Raw genomic sequence first — 23,968 nt, 5'->3', positions numbered from 1 at the left:
TCTTTGTCCTCCAACAACATGGATTTTGTATGTGAACTTTACTCTTGTTGATATTGCTTCCAGGATAGGTGACTTGGATTAGAACAGAATCATAGAATCCTTACAGTATGGAAACAGGCCATTTGGCCCAATAAGTCCACACCGACCCTCTGAAGAGTAACCCACCCAGATACATTCCCCTACCCTATTATTCTACATTTCCCCTGACTAATGCATTGAACCTACACATTTAGCATGGCCAATTCACCTGACCTGCACAGCTTTGAAAATGGGAGAAAACCGGAGTAGCCGGAGGAAACCCGTGCAGAGACAGGGTAATTGTGCAAACTCCACACAGACAATCACCCAAGGTTGGAATTGAACCGAGTCCCTGGTGCTGTGAGGCAGCAGTACCTACCACTGAGCCACCATGCCACCCAATTATTCAAGAAAAAATCCACTGATCCCATTACAATTAATGTGAGCTCTGAAAAGTCCCTTTCAAATAATTACAACTTGTTTCAAACATTTGATGAAATTATATATTTTCCTGACAATACTGTTCCTGGGTCAAATATTAACAGGCCACAATTCATCGGCCTGTCCCTGTGATGTAGTCTCCCCACATTTTGATGTCCTGTCGAGTCCCACCACTTCATAGGACATCAAAATGTGGGGAGATTACATCACAGGGACAGGCCGATGAATTGTGGCATCACATTATTCAGGGATCTGTCATATTCTGGGTACACAACAGTGCAGAAAAAATGTATTTTTTAATCAAGAGTTCTTTGTTGTGAGCATCACTAGTCATTACGAATATATTCACAATTATCAGTAATTGACGTCATGAATGTGCGAGTGCACCCTTAGTGGTCTATCCACTGAATAAGACCTCTTCATGACTTCAGACTTTCCCTGACCATCCAACACCTTGACCCTGTCAAGCACCTGATGTATGTATTAGAAAGTATGTCATTCATAGTGATGCTGGCACTCACTTTGGACGTCAAACAGCAGTGGCAAACATTAGCCAATCCCCTCTCATCTGAGGCTGTTGCCAAGACATTGTCTTTTGCCTTTGCATTCTTCCACCTCAGACCAGTTTTTTACAAGTTACGCTGAAGTTTAAGCTTCACTTAGAACAAATGTCCAGGGCTTCTTAAAGGTAAACAGTGAGTCATTTTGGCAGGCCCGGACAGGATTGCAGGTGGATAGTCTTGTCTTTCAACAGAAAGCTGGAGAAAACATTTGTATTTAAAATAAAAAAAAACAAAAATTGCTGCAGAACTTCTGAAGAAGGGTCATTGGACCAGAAACATTCACTCTGATTTCTCTCCACAGATTCTGGCAGGCCTGCTGAGTTTTCCAGCAATTTCTGTTCTTGGTTTTGTTTCTGATTTCCAGCATCTTCAATTCTTTCAGTTTTACATTTGTTTTTAACCCCTGTCCAGCAAACATTTTCTTGAATAATTACTGCCTTCCTCTCTTTTATTTGTTTCTGCATGTGGGGTTAACAAGTGCCAGCTAGAATTGAGTCTATAAACGCAGACGATCAAATCACTACAAAACACTAATAATGATAGGATACTCAAAGTAACAATTCCTAATGCTAAAAGCTATATTTATTATTAGAAATGATCCTAAGTCTGACAGTACTTACATACATCGGTAAAACATTGGCTGATACATAAATGCCATAAATCTGACTCAGATTTGCCATGCACACTGTTTCTCCTGCAGTATAAATTGTTGTTCCCTTTGAAATTCTATATTCTTGCATTTATCCTGATAGCTGCAAGAAAAAACGTTCTGACAAAATGCATCCTTGTTTAAGTAGTACTGTGCTACCAAGTGTACACACGTGGGCTTTCTACTCTCTCCACTGCTTTGCCTTCATATTTCCAACATCCATAGTATTTTGGCAGATATTGCTTCCAGCTGCCAACCTTTCATCACCATGTACTTACTGCACGGTTGAATGACGGTGTGGGGAAATACACACGTGCATTTTAATCCACTACTTTTAAAAAATATAAAACAAGAATATATGAAGACTGATCTCCCTTTGCACTGGTGTTGAATGCTTGCTCTCGGTCACCTGCCAAAAGAGACTGGTTCAGAGACTGAAACGGGAGCTTCTGGCTGGGGGGAGAAATGGCGTCACAGTTACCAGGGTGCCCAGAGCATTAAAGCCGGCTTTCGTTCGGTAACCTGGAGACTCCCAATGTCTTTATGACCCAGGTAAACCGAATCCATCTCGGCATTTCTGCAGGAGACAACGCCGGACTTGCTGTTGATTCAGAGTGTGTCGAGGCAAGTGGTGGTTCCTCCCCAAAGGGGAGACCCTGTAAGTGACGGTCATTTAAATTGTAGTGTTTAATCAATCCTCAATTAAAACTTTCGTGTTCACTGTCGAGAGGATGTACGATGCAGAGCCGTGCAGCACCTCGCTGGGGCAGTTAGACATATTTTAAGAGGACTGTATAAGATTAAGAATTAGTTGCAAGGTCTGGGTTCAAGTGAGTGGCGGTGGTGGGACAACAGCGAGGCGCTAATGGAGGTTGATGAAGGAGAAAAATATCTTTTTACACCTCATCCTTCGCCATTCTAAATTAATTGAGTAATTTGCGTGCACTGTGTATTTGGATTTCACTGTATTAGTTCCTACAAATGTACATATTGCTGCTTTCAGTTTGGAGGATGTTTGATTAAATCTTTAAAAACTAGGAGCGAAAGAGAGAGGGAGAGCGAGCAACAAAAAATAGTCAAGTGCTTTACTTGTGAAATGGTAAGCTGTCCGCATTTTTTATTCTTTGTACAATTGGGTCATGCACCGTTGAAAACGTTGAACCTCATAGGCTTAGACAATAATATTAGCAGTTTTTCACCAATTTACTTAAGCAATTATTGGATGTACTTTCCTGTCATTTTGCAAGAAAAGTTATACTTTCTGCCTGTTGAGCAAAACATGGCTCACTTCAGTCTCAGAACAGATGAACTCAAAACATCTAAATTGACTTAGAAAGCATTATTTTATTTATGCTGTAAAAGTGAGCACTGCTGTAAACCAAGCACGGTTGTTATTAACAAGCAAAATTAACAAGCATGTATAATTAATACTTCACAAAAATACAACATCGCAAAATTAGCCCTGCAGGTGGGGTTATATTTTTGCAATTCAATAACAAACATATCAAGAGCTGTTTGCTTTGTCAATGGAAGAGCCATGGGAAATTCTGGCCTACTTCAGTACTCCCAGTGTTAATTAATTTACCATTGGTGGCAGTGCCTTTAGCTGCTGAGATCCTAACTCTCGAATTCCCTCTGTACAGCTTCTCTGCCTGTCTACTGATCCTTCCTTAAAGCCTTCTTCTTTGACCAAGCTTTTCATAGAATCCTTACAGTGTAGAAGCAGGCCCTTCAGTCCATCAAGTCCACACCAATCCCTCCAAAGGGCATCCCAAGCAAATCTACTCTCCTATCCTATCCCTGCACTTCCCACATAGCCTACACATCCCGAGACACTATGGGCAATTTAGCATAGCTAATTTGGACTGTGGGAGGAATATAGAGCACCCAGATGAAATCCACACAGACATGGGCAAAACATACAGGCAGTCACCTAAGGATGGAATTGAACCCAAGTCCCTAGTACTGAGAGGTAGCAGTGCTAACCACTGACCCACCATACCACCCTCAAGAGCTATTGGACAACCTCTTGTGCTTGATGTGAAATTTTGTTTGATTGTGGCAACATAAAGTATTCTAGAACATGTTAGAATGATAGACATGCTACATTATTGCATGATATGTTTTAAAAGAGAAGTTTAAGGTATGTATAAGTTAATTTAAGTGACAGGCATTTTAAGTAAATTTCAATGAGCAAGGCATTTAGAAAGACACAAAATACAAAACCAAAAAAACCAACACCAAAACCAAAAGATTTTAAAGGACATGTTAAAATAGAATATTAAGATGCAACAAATTGTAAAATAATATTTAGTTGAAGTAAATTAGTAAATGGGGCAATTGTGGCTAAGGAGAATGATGCAAAGGAAGGGACCACAATCTTATTGTGGTTATAGGAATGGTCAGATCCGAGGGTAAACTTGTGATAGCGTGTGAACTATTGTGGATCAGTACAATATCCTCAAAGTATGCATATGAAGAAGTGACTGATGTTAAGTGTTAGATGCTAAATTCAAGAACTAGTCAGCTACAGTCTTGAAGTAAAAGAGAGAGGAAAGGTTGCCTTGAGAAACTTATGACTCACTTACACACTCATCCTTGAGTCTGAAGGTTGTGGGTTCAAAGCTCACTTCAAAATCTAGGGTGGCAGTTCCAAGATAATATCTTTTAAGGAGTTGTTAAACCAAAGCAAACTCTGCTGGATGCAAAAGGTCATGTGCTACATTAGAAGAAGAGCAAAGGAGTAATCCTCAATGCCCTGGCCAAAACTGATCTTCCAACCCAAAGTCAACTGAAAGGAAGAGTTTATTGGTTCCTTATCATATTACTGTTTGTGGCAGTTAGGCATTTTTCCTGCATTGCAACAGAATCTCCAATTCATTAAGTACTTTGTTGGCTTTGAAGCAATTTGTGTCTTCCTGAGACCGTGATAGGCAACATATAAATGCAAATCTTTATTTGCATCAAATGGATGGAATTGAATAGTGAAGTGAAGGGAGGGCAGAGTAATAAAGCGCACTATCCTGGTTTCATCCAATTGATCATCAGTGTTTGATGACTATGATGGTTAACAAAACCTGTGACCTTTGGATGGAAAAGTGAAAACTTCAGAAGCAAATATAACTTCGTAGTTGTAAGTAATGTGGAAAGTGTGATACTGGAAAAGCACAGCACGTCAGGCAGCATCTGAGCAGAAGGAAAATCAACGTTTTGGGCAAAAGCCCTTCATCAGGAATGAATTCCTGAAATTCAGCATGCTCGGAAGCTGTCCTTCCTCGGATGGTGAACCTGCGTCCCTGTAATCCTGCATATCCCATGGCTGATCTATCTCGCCTTCACATCCCTGGACACTATGGGCACTCTAGCATAACCAATCTGCCTAACCTGCACATTTTTGGAGGAAACTGGAGCAGACCCGCACAGATACAGGGAGAATGTGCAAAGATAGTCAGCTCAGGGTGGAATTGAACTCAGGTCCATGGTGCTGTAAAGCAGCAATGCTAAACATTGTGCCACCTTTAAAGCTCTCAGAGGGACTCCCACTGCTAGACAGAGGATTAGAAAACACTACCCTGGGTAATGTTCGGGAAATTGTGGAATAGGAATCCCTACTTTTCTATCAATTGAACTAAATGTATGGTATCCAAAATCCGAGGACCATTGGGCTACTCTCTAGTTAGAGTGAGACAATTGGTAGTGAGTTTAACCAGAAGGCCACCATGCCTCAGGTGAGTGCTCAGGTCAGGAAGGTCAAAGGACCTTCATAAAGATCACAGCTACTGTGGGAATTGAGCCTGCACTCTTGATATAAGTCCCATTGCAGACCAACCATCCAATCAACTAAGCTAACCGACTCCCCATTGAAGAAGTGACAGGCAGTGGTGTAAATCTTCCATTTGGTGTTAGCAATGATCACTTCATTGAATGACCAGTTCCTTTAGGAATTAGGGTCTTACCCTGCACACTGTCCACTCCCATCCAGACCCTTCCTCCATGAATATTTAACTATTTCATCCACTACATAAGCTATTCTTGACACTCCTGGCTTATGAAACACTTTTGATATGGTGGAACTCATTTCTTAACTTTAATGCAACTGTTCCAAAATGCTGGTGAAAAGCAGCTCTATTTTACTAACTAATCTAAAATGTCAAAAATCATGTGTATGGATATCAAAGAAGAAGGTATTAAAAGTAGTGATCAAAGCTGTCCTTCCTGAGTGCCAACTGCTGTCAGGTTGTGGATTAGCCAGGATTGCTTGCTGTTCAGTTTTAATAAGACTGGAGTTACCTGATTCAGTTGCTGTTGGAAATTCAGCATTTTAGCCCTGATTCCACATATTGTCTTCTTTGCTAGATATTCAGTCAAACTTAATTGAATGGTGAGTAATCTTGGTAACATACCAAATTTTGTTTTTAGGTTTAGCTGTCAAATCTGGACCATCACAGACTTGCTTACTTCCATGTTTGAAAATACCATCCATCTCTATACTCACAGCCCCTTGCCCACCCCATTTGACATCCACATTCTTAACTTTTCCATCTTGATATTTGGCTGTTTCAATGCTCTCAACCTTGTTCAACTAGAATTTGACAAGAACTTTGCTGATGCATCCTATCCCACTCCGACTTACAATCATCCAAAACCCTGGATGACCACTTTGCAAAACACCTATGTTATGTCTACAAAAAAAGGCCCTGAGCTTCTAGTTGCTGTGAATTTAGCACATCAGGTTGCTGCTTGGCCAATATCTCTGTCTCAGGCTTGCTGCAGTGCTCCAGTGAAACTCAGCGCAATCTGGTGGAGAAGCACCTCATTTTCCAATTGGAAACTCCACAGCCTTCTGGAATCAATTTCAGGTTCAACACCTTTAGGGCTTGAGCTTCTCCCATGTCCTTATCCCAACCCCCATACATCAGGCCTTGTCATATAGCCTGCTGTTACACACAACCCATAGCCATAACAGTACCCTATTAATAGCTATGCATTCCCCTAGCCTGGTTACAATCCTCTCTTGTATGTCCAACCATTCCCCCACTCCCCCAACCTTTTGCATAAAAGAGTTTTTTCCTAGCTACCATCAGTTCTGAGGAAGGGTTACTGTACCCAAAACATTAAGTCTGATTTCTCTCCACAGATGCTGCCAGACTTGATGAGTTTTTTCAGCAATTTTGTTTTTGACCATGATACATTGTTGATCATGAAATGGTATCTACATGTGAGAATATATTGGAAGTAGATATTCTTTTCAGAACTTGAAGTGTTTGAGGTGGATATTGTTATTTTTATTTTTAAAAATTCACAGGCTTGACCAAACATCGTTCATCTGGAGTTACCTTTGCGGGTAGAGTCATAGACATGTATAGCCTTCGGTCCAACTCGAACAGGTATTAATCTAGTCCCATTTACCAGCATTTGGCCCATATCCTTCTAAACACTTTCTATTCGTATGCCCATCCAGATGCCAGTCTCCATGTCCTCTGGCAACACATTCCACATGCACCACCCTCTGTCAAAATGTTGACACTTAGGTCCCTTTTAAAGCTTTCCCCTCTCACCTTAAACCCTTGCCCTCTAGTCTTGGACTCCCCTATCCTGGGAAAAAGATCTCGGCTTTTCATCCTGACAATGTTCATCATGATTTTATAAACTTCTAAACTTCTCTCAGCCTCCAAAGTTCCAGAGAAAATAGCCCGATCCTATTCAGCCTCTGCCCATAACTCAAACCCTCCAGTCTTTGAATTGGTGCAGTTTGTGTGGGGAAGGTTCTCCCACCAGTTGTTTGGTTCACCAGATTTTGGCCTCGTGACAAGGAAAGGCTGATCAAAGAATTAAGCTTGGCTTTCATTGGAGATCAAGACAACTGAAAAGGTATATGATACAGTGAAAGCAGCTATGAAGAGATTATTTAATCTAGACTGTGATCCCAGATCTTGAATAGGATTCAATTCCCAAATATGATTAGCAACGAGAAGAACATTTTACCTCAAGAGCATAATGAATATGTGAAAGGCATTCTCATGAAGAGCACAAGATTTATTTGGATAGGAATAATTTTGTAAGTTCTAGGATAATTGAATACTTTATTAAAAAATACACTTTCTGCACTGTTAAAAAAATATCTAATCAGTGTGATGATGCCAGATTTATTACCTACGCTTGACTTTCACTTCATTTTCTGCAGGCACTAAATACGGGAGAAAAATCTCATGTATTATCATTTTGTAAATTGTATTGCTTGTTCTTCACACAATTGATTAACTGGATCAGCATGTACCACAATGGTGTAAATCAGCAGGAGCAGGTTGATAAAGCATAAAAACAGAAATGGTGGAATTACTCAACACGTAAGGCAGCCTGTGTAGCGAGAGAAATTGAGTCAAGGTTACATGTTGATGACCTTTTAGCTGAATGCTATATCAGCAAGATGCTCAATATTTCTGTGTTTAGGCCCCGTGTATTGCAGCCTTCTTCACTTTGTATATACTCATTTACATTTGAAAAAAATCTCCCTGAGAATTTTTATGGCAAGTCTGCTCTGTGAAAGTATAACATCTAATTTCATTGTAGCTTTTTAATCCATAATGCATACTTAAAAAGCAGAACATGATGGCTCTTTTACACCTTTATAAATGCTAATCTTTTGAACTGACTCATTTAGATGAACAATTAACACCTCATTATTCAGTCTCTGCCGGTGAATTGCAATTTTAATTGTTATACTCTGATGTTTGTGTTACAGAATTGCTTTAAATTGGGCTGGTTTTGCAGAAATCCGGGGCTGCTGGTGTTGTGGAATTAAATGACTGACTGGTTGTTGCTCTTTCAAGGCAGCATGTTGAATGAGTGAGGAGTGAACCCTTACATTTTTCAATTCTGGAGAAGTGAGATATGTCAATGAGGGCAGAGGAGAGGTTGTGCATTCTGTGTTAGACCAACAGAAATTCTAGGCTGATTTTTTTTCAGCAGTCCAAATTATGCAAGTTTTTTCATGGGTTTTATTTTACCATGAGGCCGAGGCCCTATCTTACCAAACTTGCCTCATTCGTTAAGAACCAAAAGAACTGCGGATGCTGTAAATCAGAAACAAAACAGAAATTGCTGAAAAAGATCAGCAGGTCCGGCAGCATCTGGAGAGATATCGGAGTTAACGCTTCAGTTCTATGGAAGGGTCACTCGACCCAAAATGTTAACTCTGATTTCTGCTCACAGATGTTGCCAGACCTGTTGAGCTTTTCCAGCAATTTCTGTTTTGCTTGCCACATTAATTACCTACTCTAACTCTTCGGTCTCTCTAAAGTCCGATTTCTCACACTGTTTTGCCACTCAGCCGATATCTGGTGAAATACAGGCATTCCTTGTGTCCACCTCCTCTTTTTTCAAAGCCTGTTGTGCACCTGAATAGGCACCATTAAGCCTGCGTGCTCTCTCTGCTGCTTCCTCAGTCCTTCAGTACATCTTCTCCCTCCCTTCCCCCCCCCCCCCCCCCCCCCACATGCCCACATTCACAGCCATGCCCACCTACTGTAATTTTACTCATTTAAAACAGGACAGAAAGAGCTCCAGGTAGGGTGGTGCCCAATATCCTGACTCTTAAAGGAGGACACTGGGACTGCTGTCATGGCAATGCAGAAATATTCATGCCCTGCTAAATGTGTATGTACCACTTTTTGTTCCACAGCAACTATCACATCAACCCCACTGCCAGTCTCAATCATTACACACCACTTCAAACCACTGGCCATGATTCTCTCTCTTTTTCTCTCTCTCTCTCTTTCTTTCTTTCTTTTTCTTTCTTTCTTGACCTCTGCAGGGAAATACTCAGCTCCTATCGAAGAGCTATCCTCAACTTCTGAGGATCAGAGTTCGGAGACCTCTGAGGGAGTATCAGCTAGGCTGCTGCCTACAGCCCACATTGGCTCAGATACTCACACCTCTGGGTGGGTGGGGGGGGGTTGTCCTAGGCATAGAGAGTGTTGGGCAATATGATGAGCACCTCACAGTGACAGCTCTGCAGCTGGCTGAGGAAGAAATGGCCCAGGTCTCGGCTTTCCTAGGACTGCAGAGACCAGGCACTAGCTCAGGCCCCGGGTAGGAGAGCCAGGTTGGCCATCAGCGACTTCAGGAGCAGCAAAGAGGCATATAGAACATAGTGGCCCTCCTAGCCCAGAAACTGCATCTGTGCAGTAAATCCTGCATGGCTGCCTCCAAAACAGGTTGATCAATGTCATGGAGAAAGTGAGGACTGCTGGCGATCAGAGTCAACAGTGTGTTGCTGGAAAAGCACAGCATGTCAGACAGCATCTGAGGAGCAGGAAAATTGATGTTTCGGGCAAAAGCCACCTCCTGATGAAGAGTTTTTGCCTGAATCGTCGATTTTCCTACTCCTCGGATGCTGCCTGACCTGCTGTACTTTTCCCGCACCAAAGTCTCGACAATGTCATGGAGAGCCAGGACCAGCACCCTCTGGGCTGCTGGAAATGTGTACACACTAACAGTCCATTTCTGCCCACACATTGGTTGTCAGAACAGAGCACAATGGCGACTAGGGGCCAGTCAAGTGATGCGTTGGTCTTAAAATTCCGTGGCAGCAAATCTTCCCAACTCAGTCACTTTCCCTAGCCTTACAACCCTCTGAGCTATCTGTGCCCCTGTACTTCTGGCCCCTTGAGCATTGCTGAATGTGGATTCACCATTGGCTTTAGTTGCCTCGCCCTCAGCCTGGAATTGCTTCCCTTCCTCGCTCTCTTTCTTAAACAGGCTCCTTAAAAACCTACCTCTTTTACCAAGCTTTTTCCCATCTGCTGTTATACTCCCTTATGAGGTTGAGTGCTTTATTTTTGTTTTATGCAACTTCTATGGAAAGCCTTAAGTGTTTTGTTGTACTGAAGGCACTATCTGAATATAAGTCATTGTTGCTGGATGGATTTTTCCATTTCTGATTAAAGTCATGGAGGGTCTGTACAAGATTGCACCAAAATAACTGGTGTAGGTTTACAGATTGTCTTCATTTCTGGCAGCTGAATATTCCCTGATGGTTGAGAAACCTTGGCAAGTAGAAGACCATAATTTTCGCTCTGTACCTGTGGATCTACTTACTCAGCCTGCCTGTAGCCAGAAATAAAAGAGCAGCAGCCAGTAGTCATTCCCAGAGATAAGAAGGAGAAGCATTTCTTTAGGTCAGGTCTTGACCCCGCAAAGGTAGAAGCATTGCCTCATTTATCTTCTGACACTGTTGCCAAAGTCAGGGCTGCCGGTTGTAGCTCTGTTGGAAAGAAAATGCAACATAAGCTCTTTAAGGAGCCCTAGATGGTATTAATAATAATATAAAGTGTTCTGGATTCTTCATTTCTTTTTGCAGCTTCTCTTGGGTGTCTTTTCCCGATGGCTGAGTTATTGCCAGGGACAAAATTGGTGCTGTTCTAAAAACAGGCGTTCGATAAAGAGGCATGTACAAAGTTGGAAAGCGTGCCTTATGTTAATATGCATAGCAAGCTGTCAGCTCTCCTTGCACTATTTATTAGGTACAGAAGCTCCCCGGGAAGAAAGAATTACCATTTTATCCTTAGGGTAGAAGGGTGCCTTGGCATCTTGTGTGGCAATCAGTGGTTAGTGATGGGGGTGTAGGTAAATGCCAGGAACATCAAATCCACTTGCATCAATCTGGAAGGAATTCAATGATCTCACTTGAGCTGTTAAGGCAAGACTCCTGTTTCTCCTCTGCTCTTCACCACCTGTATGTTCAGAGCATACATTATTCTGTCACCTTTTTATTACTGATGGGCAACACATGCTGGCCTCATAAGTGATGCAATGACAGAATAACGAAGCTTCATCTTCATCCTACTCCTCAACGTCTTAGTCTTAGTTTCCAAGCAGCGCAACTAGTCTCCCCTTTTCAGAATGAAGTGCAAAATCCATGATTTCACTGTGTACTCCTCCAGACAGTCTAGGTAGTCAGATCACTGTTTCATGAAGAGTTTCTGTGCAAACTTTGATTTTGGTGTGGCATTGAACATAACCTTACTCAGTGTAGTTCATGGATTCCTGATGGAAGTCATTATCCAAGTATTCAAAAAAAAGACTTTCACCTCTAACAGATCCTCCGCATATTTCAAAGCTCTTTACAGCCAATTTAAAAACTTTCTGAAGCACATCAAACATAATTTTGGAATTTGAGCGGTCAATTTATACACAGCAAGTTCCTACAAACAGCAGTGTGATAAGGATTTGATTCTTACATGTTGATTAAGGAACAGATGCTGCCAGACCTGCTGAGCTTTTCCAGCAATTTCTGTTTTTGCTTCTGATTTGCAGCACCCCATACTTATTTCGTGTTTTTAAAAGGGTTTGGAATACCTACTTATTTTGTTTGATCCTCAGCCTACAATTATTGAGGCTATTTATAAGTCTCCCAACTATTACAGAGAATAAGTATTATGTAACATGTTGCATCTATTTGCAGAGAATATCCAGATACCTTTTAAGTGAACCTGACACAACTTTCCTGGTAGAATATATACAAGCTAGTTGCAATTTCAAGAATTTCACAGAGAATCCCACTGATTCTACATTGAATGGAGATATCTGTATTTAAGCAGCACTTTTCATGATCTCAGGGCTCCCCGAAGCGTTTCACAGTCAAGGAAGGTACTGTATGAAGTCATTTGCAATTGCAATATGCAGCCAGTTGGCATGCAGCAAGTTCCACAAACATCAACGGTGCAATAATGAGAATTTAGATGTTTGTTGAGGTGTAAAGATTAGACAGAACAGTGGAGAGAACTCTTGGACTCATCCTCAAAATATTGCCGTGGGATCTCTTCATTTTAGGGTTGCTTTGTGTTGACTAGGAGAAAGTGAGGACTGTAGATGCTCGAGATCAGAGTCGAGAGTGTGGTGCTGGTAAAACACAGCAGGTCACGCAGCATCAGAGGAGCAGGAGATGAAGAGTAAAGGCCCACCATGTACCCTTTAGTGTGACATGTAGGAGTAACAAGATCAAAGAACCCCGGACGTCTGGAAATATTCAGGACTGAATAAGAAGGAAAGGAAATGCGGTTATCAGGTGCAAAGGGAGCAAATCGATGGATGCCCTCGCACAGTGAGATCTGAAGAAAACTATTAGGAGAGCAAAGAGGGAGCATGAGAAGACACTGGAGGATAAGATTAGGGAGAATCCCAAGATATTCTTTAAGTATTTCAAAGGGAAAAGAATAACCAGGGAAAGAGTAGGACCCAATAGGGACCAAGACGGCAATATGTGCATGGAGCTGGAGGGCATTGGTAGGATCTTAAATGAGCACTTCACATCTATCACTTTGAAAGAGGAGGATGCAGGTACACATTTGGGAAGAAGGACTGTGAGGCTCTTGAGCCGTTTGACATAGGGAGTGAGGGAAGTTTGGAGGTTTTTGGTGGACTTAAAAATGGGCAAATCCCTCAGTCCACAAGAGTTATATCCCAGGTTGCTGTGGGAAATGAGGGAGGAAATTATTTGACAAAGTTTTAACTTTTCTCTAAGCACAGGGGAGAAGCCAAAAAACTGGAGGACAGCTCATATGCTCCACTTTTCAGGAAGGTTGGTAGGGATACACCAGGGAATTACAGAACAGTGAGTCTCACAGCAGTGATATGCAAACAAGTAGATTATAAAAGCAGGGAGATTATGTTGGAGTCGTACAGGATTTTGGTTAGGCCACAGCTGGAGTACTGTGTGCAATTCTGATCACCACACTATAGGAAGGATAGGATTGGACTGGAGATGATGCAGAGGAGATTCATCAAGGTGTTGCTGTTTAACTATGAAGCAAGGTTTGATAAACTTGGGCTATTTTCTTTGGAGCAGAGAAGGTCAGAGGGAGATGTGATTCAGGTGTATAAGATTATGAGGGACAGGGAAAGGGTGGATAGAAAGCAGCTGTTCCCCTTAGTTGAAAGCTCAGTAACAAGGGGCATACTTTCAAGGTCAAAGCAGGAGGTTTAGAAGGGATCTGAGGACAATATATTTCCTCCCCAGAGAGATTCTTGGAATGCATCACCTGGGAGGGTAGTTGAGGTGGGAACCTCACAAACAGTAAAAATTACTTGGATGAACATTTGAAATGTCATAACGTCCAAGGCTATGGGCCTAGTTCTGGAAAGTGGGACTAGTGTGGGTCTAGAGACATTTGTGGTGCCAACTTAATGGGCCAAAAGGCATCTTCTATACCATATGATTCTATGAATAATGAGATGATTAATGCCTCTAAGTAGGAAGAAATGAAGTTCCCTGAAAAGAGTTTAACAAAACTACATGGAAAGGAGAATTTAATCTTATTTATTGTAAATATAATTTTATTTTTTTCTAATTTATAGGTAGGATTTCTGTGATTTGGAGGATAAACGAATACAGTGTATAAGATAATTGAATTCCCGATGGAAGAAGAAACAGTGTATGAGCAGGTAGGTTCAGAGACCACCGACTCTGGCAGATTGGTCCTTTCCCGGGCACTTTAGGTACAAATGGTGCAACGCTAGCACTGGTATTTGGTATTAAAGCTGGAAACAATAAATTGGCCATTGATATTGTGGAGTAGATAGGACCATTTGCAACTCTAGCTTTTGAAATGTGAATGCAGTTGTACCAAATTCCTCACCATTGTTTCAATGGCGGTCTTAATCTCTATGCTATTGAAATTTCTTATTAATATGTCGAGAAAATGCATTTTCAAAGCATGTAGGAACATAATACTGTCTGTATAAACGATATGTTGAAAAAGTGTAAAGGGATTTGTGGTTTATTTCAGTGTTACTATGTTTTTTCATTCTGACTGTGCATTGAAAATTCCTATGCTGTGAGCTTTAGGAGCTCTACCTGTTGCACTGTATTTATCTATTTTAATTTCATAGTATTCTTTAGTTTTTAACTAAGAATAGCAGTTTAAAATTAAGTAATTCAAATATGCTTGATGCCACAATGGATGATCATTTCACTGGGATATTGAATTACTTAATTTTGAACTGATAATCTCACATAATAACAAAAGAATACTACGAAATTAAAATAGATAAATACAGTGCAACAGGTAGAGCTCCGAAAGCTGCCAATAAACCATCACAGCATAGGAGTTTCCAATGCACAGTCAGAATGAACAAGCATAGTAACACTGGATATTGGTTTGGGAAGAGTTTGTTCAGTTGACTAGCTAGTTGACATGTGGTTCAGAATAACATCAATAATTCAGGCTTTTAGCTGAGGTACACGTGAGGTCTGCCTGCTTCTTTGCCCTCTCCAAATTGCAAATAGCAACATCACGGCCTAAAGCCGAGGCTCCTGACCCTTGAATAAACAAGATGCCATCTGGTAAAGAAGAATGTTGTCGCGTCACTTTCTCCCCTTCATATAGCCAAGTAGAAACTGGATCACTGACAACACCCGTCACTCTTTCTTTCCACAGAAGTATTTAATTCCAAGAATGCTAAAAATTAGATGTATGCTGATTTTTCTGCTCATTCTTCCAGTCTCCAACATGCATTTATTGTTGTTACACCAGTGACCAAGGGAATCTCCTAGTACAGGCAGTCAGTGACAGACAACATGGAGTGTTTCATAAGATTAATTGGAATGTGACAGTGAAGGGGGCTTGGTGGTTCAGTGGTTAGCACTGCTGCCTCACAGTGCAGGGACCTGGGTTTGATTCCAACCTCCGGTGACTTTCTTTCCCCCTGTGTCTGTGTGAGTTTCCTCCGGGCGCTCCGGTTTCCTCCCACAATCCAAAGATGTGAGAGGGGAAAGATATAAAAGAGACCTAAGGGGCAACTTTTTCACGCAGAGGGTGGTAGGTGTATGGAATGAGCTGCTAGAGGATGTGGTGGAGGCTGGTACAATTGCACCATTTAAGATGCATTTGGATGGGTATATGAATAGGAAGAGTTTGGAGGGATATGGGCCGGGTGCTGGCAGATGGGACTAGATTGGGTTGGGATATCTGGTCAGCATGGTCGGTTTGGTCTGTTTCCATGCTGTACATCTCTATGACTCTGTGTGAAGGTTAGTTGGATTGACCATGCTAAATTGCCCATCATTTCCAGGAATGTGCAGGCTAGCCATGGGAAATGTAGGATGATAGGGTAGGGGGTGAGATTCTGTTTGGAGGGTTGGTATGGACTGAATGGCCTGCTTCCATACTGTAGATGATTGGGAAAGGGAGGGTGCAATGGGGAGACCAGGGTGGGGAATGGAGGGGGAGAATAAGAGGTGGAAAGGGGAATGGGAGGTGATGAGGGAGAGTTGGGATATTAATGTTGGTAATGGTAGGGGGAGTGGTGAGGGCTGGGAGCAATGCAACAGCTGCTGCTTTAGCTTGCCCAATGATGCTGTAATAAGATAGAGAGACCGTGTATAGTCTAGAGGCTGGAACAGGAGCTGAATTCTGTATCAGGGTTGTCAGTGACAGGAGTTAAAGCAGTTCTTCATAAAAAGGTTTCTCACCTAACACCCTTTTTGAGGCTCATAATTTGGCACGATCCCTAAGTGAGAACTGTAAGCGAGTAGACGGGGAGACCTGGGAGAGCAAGTGTGCCTGTCTTAAGGTGTGAGACACAGTTTTATAACTCCATATTTCTACCTTGGAGCTTGTGACCCCAAATGGCAAGGTATAGAAGTAAACCAGAATGAGCTGGTCCTCGAAAAAGCACCCAGGTAGTAGGGGCTCAGTAAATTCAGGCTGAAGAGTTCACTCAAACAACACTGCAGGTAACCTGAGGAGTGTTACAGAGACCCTTTTAGAATATTGATAAGCTCTCATCTTCATGATGGATATTCAGTGTTGCGATCTTTCCTTGCATGATTAATCCACCTTAGTGTCATTGGTTCCTAGCAATGCAAAGCCTTGTGTGGCGAGCTGAAAATAAAACCCCTATGACACAGTAAAAGCGGATCTCTTGACAGTCAGTTTATGGTAAGCCCTTGTCGTTGCACAGTTGGCTTGCAGCCAGTTCTGCGAAACTACTGCTTCTCAGACCAAATAGCCTAGCACAATACAAGAGCTGTCTAAAGGGCTTGTTTTATGAGATGAATTTATATCATTTTACCTTTTCCTTCTGTATGTATGCGCATTGGATCTGTAGATTAAAGCACATGGAATGTATGAAAGTTCAAGCATGGTGATCATCTTTTCCCCTCATTTCAAATTTGTAAGTGCACTCATGTAAAAGTTTCTGTTTAAGGAATGAACATCTTACAATGGATGACTACAAGACAAAGTTTAGAGAGCTCAACTCTTGGTCTTAGATCAGTTGTGTTGCAGACTTGGTTATTAAACAATGGAAGCAGAGAATGCCTTGTATTTAGCTTGACAAATAGTTAGTGATCTTGACCCTTTCTCTTTTAACCCCTATTCACAATCTTTGTAAGGGGGTTTGAGGTGAAAACTGGATATAAAATAGAGCAAAGAAACAAGCTAGAGAGCAGGAGCACCTGTGGAATTGTAATACTAATTTGTCTTGAATGAGTGAGCTGGATCCAGATCTTGTTAGGTCTTGTTAGGACTTCTCAGAACTTCTCAGACTTGAGGAGATAGTGTCGGGTGGTAGGCTTTCATTGCTGTCCAGAAATTACTGCTTGGTCTCCAGAGGTGTATCAGCTCCAATTCTTCTCACTGTTTCTTCAACAATGTCAGAGACTTTAGGCCGCTGTCTTTGTTGCGGTTGCTCCTATTGTGTTGTAGCTCACTATTCAGGATTCCTGCCCCTTCAGCCATGTGCTGCCTGTTCCTCATGTTTCCTACCTCCGTCCCTGCTTCATCCTGCACGTATGACTTCTGACTTAGACCACACATCCACTATCTGCCAGAAGCAACTCTCCAATCCTGAAGACAGTGTGGTTACAGTTGACCTGGCTGACAGCTACCATGGGAATCATGGGAATTGCTGGCTGAAATTGGGGGCCAGTTTTCTGACCTACACAACAGTCCAAAAATCAAAAGTGATGGGTTCCACAATTAGAAACGGTGGATTGGCTGGAGCAGCTCTACTACATATTATACATTCTCCGACCCTTTGATGCACCTTAATTCAGGCATCAGCTCCACGATCGAACAACTAACATTGCTTCAAACCAGTTACTGGGATGCCAGAGTTGGGGAACATCAATATTAGTTGTTCCATCATTGATCTGTTAGAACAGCATTCATCTCCAGAGACATGTATTTATGAAGGTAAGCATACAGCTGCAGCAGGCAGTGAATGAGGCAAATCGTAAATTCTCCTTCATAGCGAGAGGATTCGAGTAAAGGAGCAGGGATGTCTCACTCCAGTTACACAGGACCTTGGTGAGAGTACACCTGAAGTATTGTGTGCAGTTTTGGTCTCCAAATGTGAAGAAGGATATTCTGGTTATAGAGGGATTGTGATGAAGGTTTACCAGACTTATTCCTGGGATGCATGACTGACATATGAAGAAATTGGATGGGTTAGAACTATAGTGATTGGAGTCACTAATATGAGTAGATCTCTTAGAAAACTATAAAACTTTAATAGGATCAGGTCATAGAGTCATAGAATGTACAGCATGGAAACAGACCCTTCAGTCCAACCCGTCCGTGCCAACCAAATATCCCAACCCAATCTAGTCCCACCTGCCAGCACCCGGCCCATATCCCTCCAAATCCTTCCTATTCATATACCCATCCAAATACCTTTTAAATGTTGTAATTGTACCAGCCTCCACCACTTTCTCTGGCAGCTCATTCCATACCAGTACTACCCTCTGTGTGAAAAAGTTGCCCCTTAGGTCTCTTTTATATCTTTTCCCTCTCACTCTAAACCTATGCCCTCTAGTTCTGGACTCCCTGCCCCCAGGTGTAAGAAAGATGTTTCAGTTGACCGGGGAGTCCAGAACCAGGGGTCACAGTTTCAGGATATGGGGTAGACCATTTAAGAATGAGATGAGGAGAAATTCTTTCACCCAGAGACTGGTAAGGTTATGGAGTTCTCTGCTACAGGAAGTGGTTGAGGCCAAAATATTAAATGTTTTCACAAAGGATTTAAATATATTTCAAAAGGTTACAGGGTGTCGGGAGAAGGCAAGAACAGGATACTGAATTGGATGATTAGCCATGACCATATTGAATGGTGGAGCAGACTGGAAGGGCCAAATGTCCTACTCCTACTCTCATTTTCTATGGTACCAAATCGTGTTGGTGATATACCATACAATGGAACCCATTACCTCTCCCAATACATCCTACTCAACCTTGCACAACTTTCCACTTAAGATGCATTATCATCTTGGGGCAGTGGTGTACCACTGCTCATTGTATCTACTCTTCAAAGTGCCACGTCCATTTATCTATTCTTGTACAGGAGGCAGAGAGCTGGGAAATTTAGCTACTTGTTCATGCACTCTATTTCCTACCTTTTATCTCAAGTTTTCTTTCACTTGTTTTTTTTTAAATATGTAAGCCTAGGTCCCCCTGCTCAGCTTTTGGAAAGGCTAAAAAATGTTCCCACCAACTACATAAGCACTTAATCTTGCATGGCTGCATCCATTAAATTTTGTTCTCCGTCTCAAGTACATCAGCACCAATACCAGAATCTTTAGGTTTATTAGAATTGTGAGGGAAGGGCTCACAGTCAAAGTAGCATTACTGGTTGTGCACCAGTGTGCTTAAAACATGCATAAAACGTATCCTTCCAATTAAAATGTAAAAAAATTGGCAATATGAATTGCCAATAAAGGAACTGGTTTGAAGCATTAATTTCAATACTGGCAGGTGCTGAGATATAAATGCCATTTTGATTTTGGTCATAAATTAATAATAAGATTTTGACAGTTCACACTGTATGTACTTTACACAGACATTTGTGTCAGTGAAGGATTGCAATATATTCACAGGTTGGGAAGACATTGTTTGCAATGTGCTATATTAATGCTTGTATTAAAACAGGACTTTTCAACTTTCTAGTCCAGGACCCACAATGTTCTTTTAGCATAGGGTTGTGCTTTGAGTTTGATTCATATATTTTGTGATCAAGTAAAGCTAAACATACAGGTTGTGTGTTGTGGCTTTGCACAGCTGCTGTACTGACCAAAGTAACACTCTACCCTCTCTACTAGGCTTTTAGCCTACAGCACTGTTAAAAAGCCACTGAATCCCTACAATGTGGAAGCAGCTATTCAGCCCATCAAGTCTACACCAACACTCCAAAGATAGCCACCCTATCCCTGTAACCCTGCATTTTCCATTTTTAATCTACACATCCATGGACACTATGGGCAATTCATCATGGCCAATCCATCTAACCTGCATATCTTTGGATTGTGGGAGGAAACCCACACAGACTTGGGGAGAATGTGCAAACTCCAAACAGGCAGTCACCCAAGAGTGAAATTGAACCCAGGTCCCTGGCACTGTGAGACAGCAGTGCTAGCCACTGAGTCACTATGCCCCCTTAACTGCAAATTACTTCACATTCCAAACAATCTAAAGAAACACTGTGTTGCTTGCACTTCTATGTATATAGTATATGCACTATGCTATGATAAAAGTGGAGTGTACCACCTAAATTGATATCATGTTCAAGCTGGCATTTTGCAATTGGTTGCTTTGAAAAGGTTTGTTAAGAATGAAATGGTGCTAGTTGTGACTTGCCGAGGAAAAAGTATATGTCTGGCAATTGTTACTAAAGATGTTGCTAAATTCTTAATTGTCTTGGCATAGAATCCACACTCAACCAGCGCCCTGAAAAGAAAGTACATTTAATCCCAAACAAAGCAAGAATCCTGATACTTCACTTGGCCTGATTTGTTATAGACAAACTGAAGGGACTGTTGGAAGTGGCTCAGGGATTGCTGTTACTGAGGACAGCAGGTGGTTTAAGCAGCATACCTTATACATTAACTATATTATTACTGTATAATGTTGCTATTGTGCATCAAAGTGAAAGGAAACATGACTAATGGTAATGCAAGTAGTATTGCTCGAGCACCACATAAAGTAGCACAAGATCAGCCAGTTTCCTTTTTCCTGTTCTGAAGAAAGTTTACTTGACTTGAAACATTAGCTCTGCTTTCTCTCCACAGATGCTGTTGACTTTCCCCAGCAGTGCCTGTTTGTCATTATTTTCTGTGTCTACCTTAGGAGATTTCATAAAATCCCTACAGTGCGGAAAAAGGCCATTCGGCCCTTCAAATCTGCACCAACCCTTTAAAGAGCATCCCACCCAGACACTCTAACTTTGAAACCCCATATTTAGCATGGCCAATCAACCTAGCCTGCACATTTCTGGGCGCTATAGGCAATTTATCACTGAAATGTTGACTTCTCCACATCCCGATTGCTGCCTGGCTTGTGGTGTTCTTCCAGCCTCCTGCCTGTTTGCTATGGGCAATTTAGAATGGCCAATTCACCTAAGCTGCATGTCTTTGGACTGTAGGAGGAAACTGGAGCACCCGTGCAAACAGAGGAAGAATGTGCAAACTCCACACAGGCAGTTGCCTGAGGCTGAAATTGAACCCAGATTCCTGGTGCTATGAGGTAGCAGTGCTGACCACTGTGCCACCATGCCTCCCTTTTTCAATAAGGGGGAGGCAGGTAGTCTTGAGTGTGAGGGGCAATTTTCCAGTTCTGTGTGAAATTGGGTGGGTGCAGCATCTGTTGTAAGTGCTTGGGACACGTGAGAGGGCTGAACTGTTTTTACAGGGCGAAAGTGAGGACTGAAGATGCTGGAGATTAGATTGAAGATTAGAGTGGTGCTGGAAAAGCAGTAGGCCAGGCAGTATCCGAGGAGCATTCCTGATGAAGGGCTCCTGCCCGAAATGTCGATTTTCCTGCTGTTTGGATATTGTCTGGCCTGCTGTGCTTTTCCAGCACCACTCTAAACCTGAACAATTATTACAGTCATATGAAACTTTAATTTGATTGGCTGGCTGTAAACAAATGCTGACAGGGTAGCTCTCTGACTGGGGGAAGAAATTGGCAGTTCTGCTAATGTGCCAAAACAGTAGTTAATGCTCGAAAGGAAGGTTGAATAGTCTTGTGGAGGAGGATTGAAGGGAGTGGCTGTGAGTACCAAGTTCCCTGTGAGGCCAGGAAGAGTTATTGCAGAAACCCGTCTGTGCTCTAAAACTCCATGCTCTATGTTACCTGAGGAACCTGAGTCATTTGAAGGCAAGCTTTGAAATCAAGACAGACGAAAACTTTAGATGTAACCAACTTTGGCCTACTGCCTCTCCTACTAATTCTCACAAGCAGTAATGGAAATCATTCGCATTGGTTTATTAATGTAGCAAGTTACTGGGCATGTGATTGGGGTTAATATATTAAATACTCAACTGTGTAGATGTAAAGGGGAAACAGATGGGAATGTTGTATGAAAGGAGCTGTAAGACTGAGCAGTTAATAAACTCTATCCACAAAGAAAGGTGTCTTAGTTTCTGGCTCACTGACTGACCTGAATCCAGATTGACATGTTTTGCCTGTTAGTGCAGGAATTCTGTTTGCAGAAACAGTTAGAGCAACTTAATTTGATTTAATGTTATTGATGTAAGGCCTGCCAGCCTGGGTTGGAAACCAAGATATGGATGGCTCAAATGAATTAATTTTTATGCCACTACAAAGTTACTCTTCTCTTTGACTTACAATTTGCACATGGACTGCTGTCGGGAAACAGTAACTTTATGTTGTGCTCCTGAGCTGTTGATAGGGTCTGTCCGTGTGATCTTTGTAAGCAGATAAGGGCAGTGCAGACAGCTCAGAGCGGGGCTTGTTTACAGCAAGGCAGAAGAAAACAGTTAGACATAAATTAGGGCTGACGGTTTCATGAAGCACAATTGGTTGATTGCAGATTCAATGTGACTGCCCTGAACTGAGCGATGATCCGTACAGTATGCAAAATTCCTTGCCTTGCTGGTCTGTGCCCACCAGCCTTGCAGCAGCTTTCCCAAAGCCTTCAGCTATGGCTTTGAGTGGAACCAGAACTGAACATGCCATTGTTGTGTCCAAATTCCTTTTGACAACAATCACATTCTTTTAGAAACTTCGTAGATTTTACTTGTCACTGGTTATAAACGAATTTTTGTTACAAAGCAAGCATTTCCCCCTCATGTATTTTATTTCTAAATAGTCAGAAGGTATGCCATACCATGACTGAAATTACTGCAAGACCCATCATTTGCGTGCAAAGGATGTTCCACCATTAAGCTTTCAAACCAATATTTCTCTTTGTAGTGGTTGTTGGAATTTTATCACCAGTTTCCTGTTTAACACATTTGTTTTATTGGTTCCTTGATGCAAGTTTCTTGGGTTCTATTTATTCCTGTTCTTTTTTCTCTGTTTATAAATTCATATCTCAATGAAATCATTGCAGACACAAGAAAGCAGAGATTACTGTAATGTGTTTCCCAGTTAGCAACCAGTAGATGCTTAACAATTAACATTTCAAGTCTCCATTTAAATAGATGAAATTTTTGACGTGTGTTTATTTTTAATGACCATTATATTTACAGTACCAATGCATCTCTAAATATTCATTCACAGCTGATAGGTAATTTCTGTTTATATAGGTATGAATAAATTATATATCGCTTCAAAATATTTCAAAGTGCTTTAATTAATGAATTAATTATTTCCTAGAATGCCATAATGGTTGCTATGGAACATTGTGAGAGTTTGGTAGAAGTGTTTTGTATGATTTCCATTTTGCAACAGAATCCTTTCAATAGAGCACACATTTCCATTGAGCATTTGATGAGGCCCTAAATTCTTCCTTGTGAGTTGCAGCTTTAAGCAGGTGGATAAACCATGGTCACACCGTTGGGTATTGTTACTGAGAAGCTTATTTAACCTTAATCAGTGAGCTGCTGTATAAACACTGTGCACATATCATAAGATGTGGCACAGAGAGCAATTGGATACACATTGACAAATATGCCCTGATGAAGAACAAAATATTCTGAAAGTGTGGGGAATAGGAATATACTCAAATATGAGAATGATGCCTAGAAACGGAACCCATCTTGCTCTCTCAGGAGTTATGTGCATTTCTGTTTTGATTTTTGCTTGTCAGCTTTCATGCTTGTTCACTTTGTGTAAGATTAAAGAATTGCTATGTTCAACATACATCTGACTCAAAGCATATTTTAAGAATTGGAGAGGCTGGCAGAAATGGAATGGAGATAAAAGCTGATGATTCCATGTCTGTTCTCGACTGGGTGAGACAGTAGTCTGAAGACAATAAAAGGGAAACTGGATGAAGAAGTATGCTTAATGGGGCTTGTGTATTTGAAAAGTCAACCTGACAAAGCATGATCAAA

At 41.6% G+C, this 23,968-nt stretch overlaps 1 protein-coding gene across 1 annotated transcript in view; it reads left to right on the top strand.

Moving 5' to 3' along the window:
• Positions 1 to 2,068: 2,068 nt before the first annotated feature.
• ofcc1 (orofacial cleft 1 candidate 1) overlaps positions 2,069 to 23,968 on the top strand; it is a 306,357-nt gene continuing 284,457 nt past the window's right edge. The window contains exons 1-2 of the mRNA XM_072570820.1: positions 2,069 to 2,329; positions 14,029 to 14,115. Of these exons, the coding sequence (XP_072426921.1) occupies positions 14,089 to 14,115 (27 nt within the window). The 5' untranslated portion in view covers positions 2,069 to 2,329; positions 14,029 to 14,088. The remainder of the gene's footprint in view (positions 2,330 to 14,028; positions 14,116 to 23,968) is intronic.

Source organism: Chiloscyllium punctatum, chromosome 5 (genome assembly GCF_047496795.1).
Source record: "Chiloscyllium punctatum isolate Juve2018m chromosome 5, sChiPun1.3, whole genome shotgun sequence".
Taxonomy (NCBI): domain Eukaryota; kingdom Metazoa; phylum Chordata; class Chondrichthyes; order Orectolobiformes; family Hemiscylliidae; genus Chiloscyllium; species Chiloscyllium punctatum.
This window is presented reverse-complemented; position numbering and strand designations above follow the sequence as displayed.